This window comes from Pan paniscus, chromosome 11 (assembly GCF_029289425.2).
Source record: "Pan paniscus chromosome 11, NHGRI_mPanPan1-v2.0_pri, whole genome shotgun sequence".
NCBI classification, from domain to species: domain Eukaryota; kingdom Metazoa; phylum Chordata; class Mammalia; order Primates; family Hominidae; genus Pan; species Pan paniscus.
The window spans coordinates 10170295-10176194 of NC_073260.2; the positions used below are offsets into that span (position 1 = coordinate 10170295).

Genomic DNA, 5900 nt, shown 5'->3' on the forward strand with positions numbered 1-5900 from the left:
CCATGTGAGGGGCCTGGTCCTTCTGCCCCCAACCTGTAGGTGGAAATCCACCTCCATCCCTGCCCTGTTTCCCCATCTGGGCCCCCAGATTCATGTTCTGGGGTACAGCTCTGAATGAGGGGCTGAGGCTGAGACTGACATTTGCTTCCTTATGGGCCCTGGTCCCACAGCACTTGGCAGTAAAGTGGTGGGGGTCGATCAAACCAAGATCATATTCACCAAGAGCTGGGCCCTGATAACTGGCCTTGGCTCCACTGACAGCGGAAGCTGATTTGGAGGAACCTCTGGTGAACTCCCACCCTGGAAACAGATGGGTTTGGGCTCAGATCCTGACTCCACCCCTTGCTGGTATGTGACCTCAAGCAAGGTGCGTAAACTCTTAGTTTCCCCCAATAAACACTGGGCCATGACAGAAAGAAGACCCAAAATCAGTGCTGATAATATTTTCTGGAGCTGTGGGCTTGCAGTGTGCCAGACACTGTGGATCCCAGACTTCACTGTTGCATACGGAGTCCTCACAGCTGTAAAGCCGGTAAGAGCTCCCAGATCCCTCTGCATGCTAGTGATGTCTCAAAGGTGAACTTCAAACATAAATAAATAAAGTCTTTCTTTTTTTTTTTTTTGAGACGGAGTCTCGCTCTGTTGCCCAGGTTGGAGTGCAGTGGCGCCATCTGGGCTCACTGCAAGCTCCGCCTCCCGGGTTCACACCATTCTCCTGTCCCAGCCTCCCAAATAGCTGGGACTACAAGCACCCGCCACCACGCCCAGCTAATTTTTTGTAATTTTTAGTAGAGACAGGGTTTCACTGTGTTAGCCAGGAAGGTCTTGATCTCCTGACCTCGTGATCTGTCCGCCTCGGCCTCCCAAAGTGCTGGGATTACAGGCGTGAGCCACCGCGCCCGGCCATAAATAAAGTCTTTGTGTGCCTTTAAGACAGGCACCAGGGAAGTGAAGGGCAGTGTATTTTTACTTCTACGTGTTATCACCTGAGCAAGTTCCACAGCCTGTAGGTCTGTATCACCAATAAAATGTAGGTAGGACATCCTTTATCTGAAGTCCCCTGAAATTTCAATCCTGGCTTCTCTGGGAGGAGGCCTGGAGAGGTGCTGTTGGTCACAGGGGCCCAAACCGTTTGAGACTGTTCGAGGGGGCCAAGGGAAAGGACACAGCACCAGCCCTGGGGCCATGTGATCTTGGGCAAGTCTCACGCTGTCAGTGTCCGAGTTTCCTCATCGGAAAAATGAAGTAAACACCCGCTAACTCTGTCTTCACTCTCAACGCCTGGCATGGAGTAGATGCTAAGAAACTTTTGCAGAAATCTTGGAAATTCTTAAGACTAAAGAAAGACCCAGAGACCACAGGGTGGGCTAGTGGGTCTCTCCACTCCCGCCAAGGGATGAAGTAGGTGCTGAGAACTCAGAAGGAAGCCCCAAAAAGCAGAGACTCAGAAGATCCCCTGAGGAGGCGGTGAAGCAGCAGGACGTCTGGTCATGGGCCTCCCCTGAGTCCAGCCCCACAAGGTCCACCTATCTCTGGGAGACTCTGCAGACCTCGTTCATCCTTCAGGGATCCACTCATGGACCCTCCTCAGGCCAACCTCCAGACCATTTCCAAGAGCCTCCAGAGCTGTCTGGGCAGCCCCCACCCCAGGCACCTTTGAAACTCCTGGGAGCAGCAACCAGCCCCCTTCAGGCCTCTTGGTCCAGATAGAGCGCCCCCAGGAATCAGCAATCCTGTCCCTCTCTTCTCCCACTGTCTCAGTCCCCAGCTGGGACCTGAAGGGTTCAGGATAAGAAGGAAAGCTGTGTCAACAGAAGTTAAATCGGTGAGTCCCCGGGCCTTTGGTATTCACCTCCCGTCTGGAGCGCAGGGTCCTGTCCCAGCTCCTAGCTCCGCCCCCTGGGAACTGTGTGGTTCCCCAAGTCACTCCACTCCTCCGAGCCTCAGGCCCCTCCTCTACAAACGTTAGAGTGAGGCATTGGGGAGTTGCTGGGAAGGGCCTGCCCCATATTAGGCCCATAATAATAGTCCCTATTGTCATTATTATTAGTTAGGCACGAAAGGAAAGGTTACAGAGCTGGTGATTAGGGCACTCAGCGTTTCGGCTCTCAGGACGCCTTTGAGCCTCAGCTGGTCGCGAGGTCCACACACTCCCTGGGTCATGCCTGGCCTCGGAACTCTCTCCATCAGAGAAGGTCAAAATTCACGATGTTTTGGTTTTTCCTGTCAGACAAATGGGGAGGACTTCCCTTCCGCAAGCATTCCCAGAGGCCCCGCGACCAAAAAGTCAAGGAGTCAGGCCCTACATTCTCTGCGGTAGAGGGTACCCCCAAAACCTCGCTCCTTTGATGTTCCCCAGTGTCAAGCCGGCGGATCCACCAGCCTCCTGTAGAGAGGCCTTGACTCCCGCGGGTCACTCGGGGGGGCGACAGGTGCGCAGGTGGAGGCGCCGCGCGGCCGGGGAAGCGATGAGCGGCGCGCACCTGCCGCAGGTGAGGCCCAGCCGTGCGGCAAGGGGAGGAGCCGTCGCCGCAGCACTCAGGTGAGCCGACCCCCGGCTCCCGGGACCTAAGGCGAGGGCAGCCGCGGGCTTCAACGTGGCCGCTGCCAGGCGACCTATGCTGCAGACTGCGGCCCCGGAGGCTCCGAGTCCCGCGCGGCGCGGCAGCCCCAGGAGAACATTCGAGGCAGCAGCGGCGTTGGAGGCCGGGGGTCCGTTCGGTATTTGAATAGCACAAAGGAACCGCCTTGGTCTGATTGGCCAGCCGAGTAGCCCCGGGGCGGGCTGCGCCTGTCACTCAGGAGACTCTCAGAGCTCCTATTGGCTCTTCTCATGTGGGGCGGGGCCGGGGCACCCGGCTAAATAGCTGGGGCCGGGGCCGGCCGAGACTCATTGCTTTGGCGCCGTCTGGGGAGCGCGAGCCCGCGGGTGGCGCGCGGCGCGCGGCGCATGGTGGCGGCTCCTTTCGGAGCGCAGCCGAACCTCTGACCCGGACTCCGTTACCCCTGCCCGGCGCGCCCCGGCGGCCGGCTGGAGGCAGAAACAGCAGAAGCGTTAACAGCAGCAGCAGCGGCGGCTGCTCCGCCGCCGTCTCCGCGGGAGCATGGAGTGCGCCCTGGACGCCCAGAGCCTGATCAGCATCTCCCTGCGCAAGATCCACAGCTCCCGAACCCAGCGCGGCGGCATCAAGCTGCACAAGAACCTCCTGGTGTCCTACGTGCTCCGCAACGCGCGCCAGCTCTACCTGAGCGAGCGCTACGCCGAGCTCTACCGGCGCCAGCAGCAGCAGCAACAGCAGCAGCCGCCCCACCACCAGCACCAGCACCTAGCGTACGCGGCGCCGGGCATGCCGGCCAGCGCGGCCGACTTCGGCCCGCTCCAACTTGGCGGCGGCGGGGACGCGGAGGCGCGCGAGCCGGCCGCCCGGCACCAGCTGCACCAGCTTCACCAGCTGCACCTCCAGCAGCAGCTGCACCAGCACCAGCACCCGGCGCCCAGGGGCTGCGCGGCGGCGGCGGCGGCCGGAGCGCCCGCGGGCGGCGCGGGGGCGCTCTCGGAGCTGCCCGGGTGCGCCGCGCTCCAGCCGCCGCACGGCGCGCCCCACCGCGGGCAGCCCTTGGAGCCTCTGCAGCCGGGTCCTGCGCCGCTGCCGCTGCCGCCGCCCGCGCCCGCTGCGCTCTGCCCGCGGGACCCTCGCGCCCCGGCCGCCTGCTCCGCGCCCTCCGCGCCCCCAGGGGCCGCCCCTCCGGCCGCCGCCGCTTCTCCGCCCGCCTCCCCGGCCCCCGCCTCCTCCCCCGGCTTCTACCGGGGCGCATACCCTACCCCCTCGGACTTCGGCTTGCACTGCAGCAGCCAGACCACCGTGCTGGACCTAGACACTCACGTGGTGACCACGGTGGAGAACGGCTACTTGCACCAGGACTGCTGCGCCTCCGCCCACTGCCCCTGCTGTGGCCAGGGCGCTCCGGGACCGGGCCTGGCGTCCGCCGCCGGCTGCAAGCGCAAGTATTACCCTGGCCAGGAGGAGGAGGAAGACGACGAGGAGGACGCGGGCGAGCTGGGGGCCGAGCCCCCCGGGGGCGCCCCGTTCGCCCCCTGCAAGCGCGCCCGCTTCGAGGACTTCTGCCCGGACTCGTCCCCGGACGCGTCCAACATCTCAAACTTGATCTCCATCTTTGGCTCCGGCTTCTCGGGGCTGGTGAGCCGACAGCCGGACTCCTCGGAGCAGCCGCCGCCGCTCAACGGGCAGCTGTGCGCCAAGCAGGCGCTCGCCAGCCTCGGCGCCTGGACTCGAGCCATTGTCGCCTTCTAGGGACCCCCGAGGGCACAGGGACCCGGGGCCCCGCGGGGCTGGGGCCAGACAAAGACTCGGCAAAGGGGCGAGAGGAGGGAACGAGCGGGCGCCGGGCCACTCGGGGCTGAGCTGGGGGCGAGCGGGGGCAGGCGGCTGATGTTTTATAAATTGTAAAATAAAAAAAAAGAAATCTAAAATCTTGGACTTTATTTTTGCAGAGAGAAAAAGCGCCTATTTAAGTATGCTTTGTGTTTCTCCTACTCCTTTTTTCTTTTTATTGTAGTGATTGCAGTGGTGTTTAGCGAGGAGCCTACCACGTGAGGGAGGGCTGCTGCCCGGAGGAGGTGCCGGGCAGCCGGGGGCGAGGCAGGGCGCCCTGGCCGCCGGGGCGCGCCGGGGGCGCAGCGCAGGAGGGCGCCGGACCTGGGAAGCCGATTCCAATCAGTTGTCAGACCCGGGAAGCCCGACGTTGAACGCTCTCCCGAGTCCCTCTGTGGGGTGAGGAATGGGTCTTGTGAAATTCTGAGCAAAAACAAAGGCAAACTCTATCTCCGAAAGGGACGTTTGGGTCACATTTCCTCTCTGGGGGCGGACTCCAAAGTTCTCAAAATGAGAAGGCAGAAATGAAAACACTTCAACTTTTTTTTTCTTTTCTTCCCGGGGCGGGTGTCTTGAACCCCTCTTCTCCCCGCCCCTCTGGCTCCGTTCTCCTCCCCTCCTCCACCCGTCTCCCGGACTCGGGGGTGGCGCCTGACACCCCGACACTCTCGGACACTGTTTGGGTAAGGGGTGGGGGGCGGACACGGCGGACTACATTTCCCATCATGCCCAGCACTGCGGTCCTCACTAAACAAAAAAGGAAGTCAATTCCTTCACCTGGATCCCCGGCGGCCCCGGGGGAGGGAGGGGCCGGGACCGCCGACTGCGTTGGAGACTTTGCACTAAGTTCCTGGTCAGCTGTGGTGTTTGTGTGTGTGCTTCTAAGTTGCACTGCCTTGGTTCAGCCTTCGGTTGCATTTCACGAAACCAGCATTGTTCGAGCCTGTGAGAACCCCGTCCTGTGTCTTCAGCTCGATAGATTTGTTTAATTTAAAAGCCTTTTGTTGTAAAAAGGTGGGGTTCGTCTGCAGCCCCTCTGGTTCTCTGCCATCAGCACCGTGTGGACTCCAAAACGAGTTGCCAATCCTTCCTTTCTCGGCCCTTTTCCCTCGTTACCCTGTATTTTTGTGCATACTGAATTGTATATCACCGGGTAAAACTGTTCAGATTGTTTAAATTTATAATCTTAATAAAAAGTCGATTACAGAAGATGGTGGTGCCTTGTTTTCAGATATCTGGGGGCGTCAGAGAGGATAGAGAGGTGTGGGGAGAGACCCCGCCCACCCCCATGTAAACCCCAGTTCTCTTCGGTCTGGGCGGGCGGGATCTACCCACATCCGCAAGGTCGGCGGTGGGAGAATGGGGGGTGATGGTGGTGGCTGGGGATGAAGCGGGTGCTGGGCGTCTCTCGGCCGCCCCCGCTCCAGGGGGGGTCCTGTCCCCCACGGGAACTGGCCGCCCCGGGGTCTCCAGCGGGAAGCGGAGCCAGCCTCCAGCACATTTCCT

At 61.1% G+C, this 5900-nt stretch overlaps 1 protein-coding gene across 1 annotated transcript; it reads left to right on the plus strand.

The window, feature by feature from the left end:
- Positions 1-610: 610 nt before the first annotated feature.
- On the plus strand, positions 611-5603 carry IER5L (immediate early response 5 like). The gene has a single exon (XM_063594149.1). The coding sequence runs from the start codon at positions 3105-3107 to the stop codon at positions 4311-4313; it is 1209 nt and encodes a 402-aa protein (XP_063450219.1). The 5' UTR covers positions 611-3104; the 3' UTR covers positions 4314-5603.
- The last annotated feature ends 297 nt before the right edge of the window (positions 5604-5900 follow it).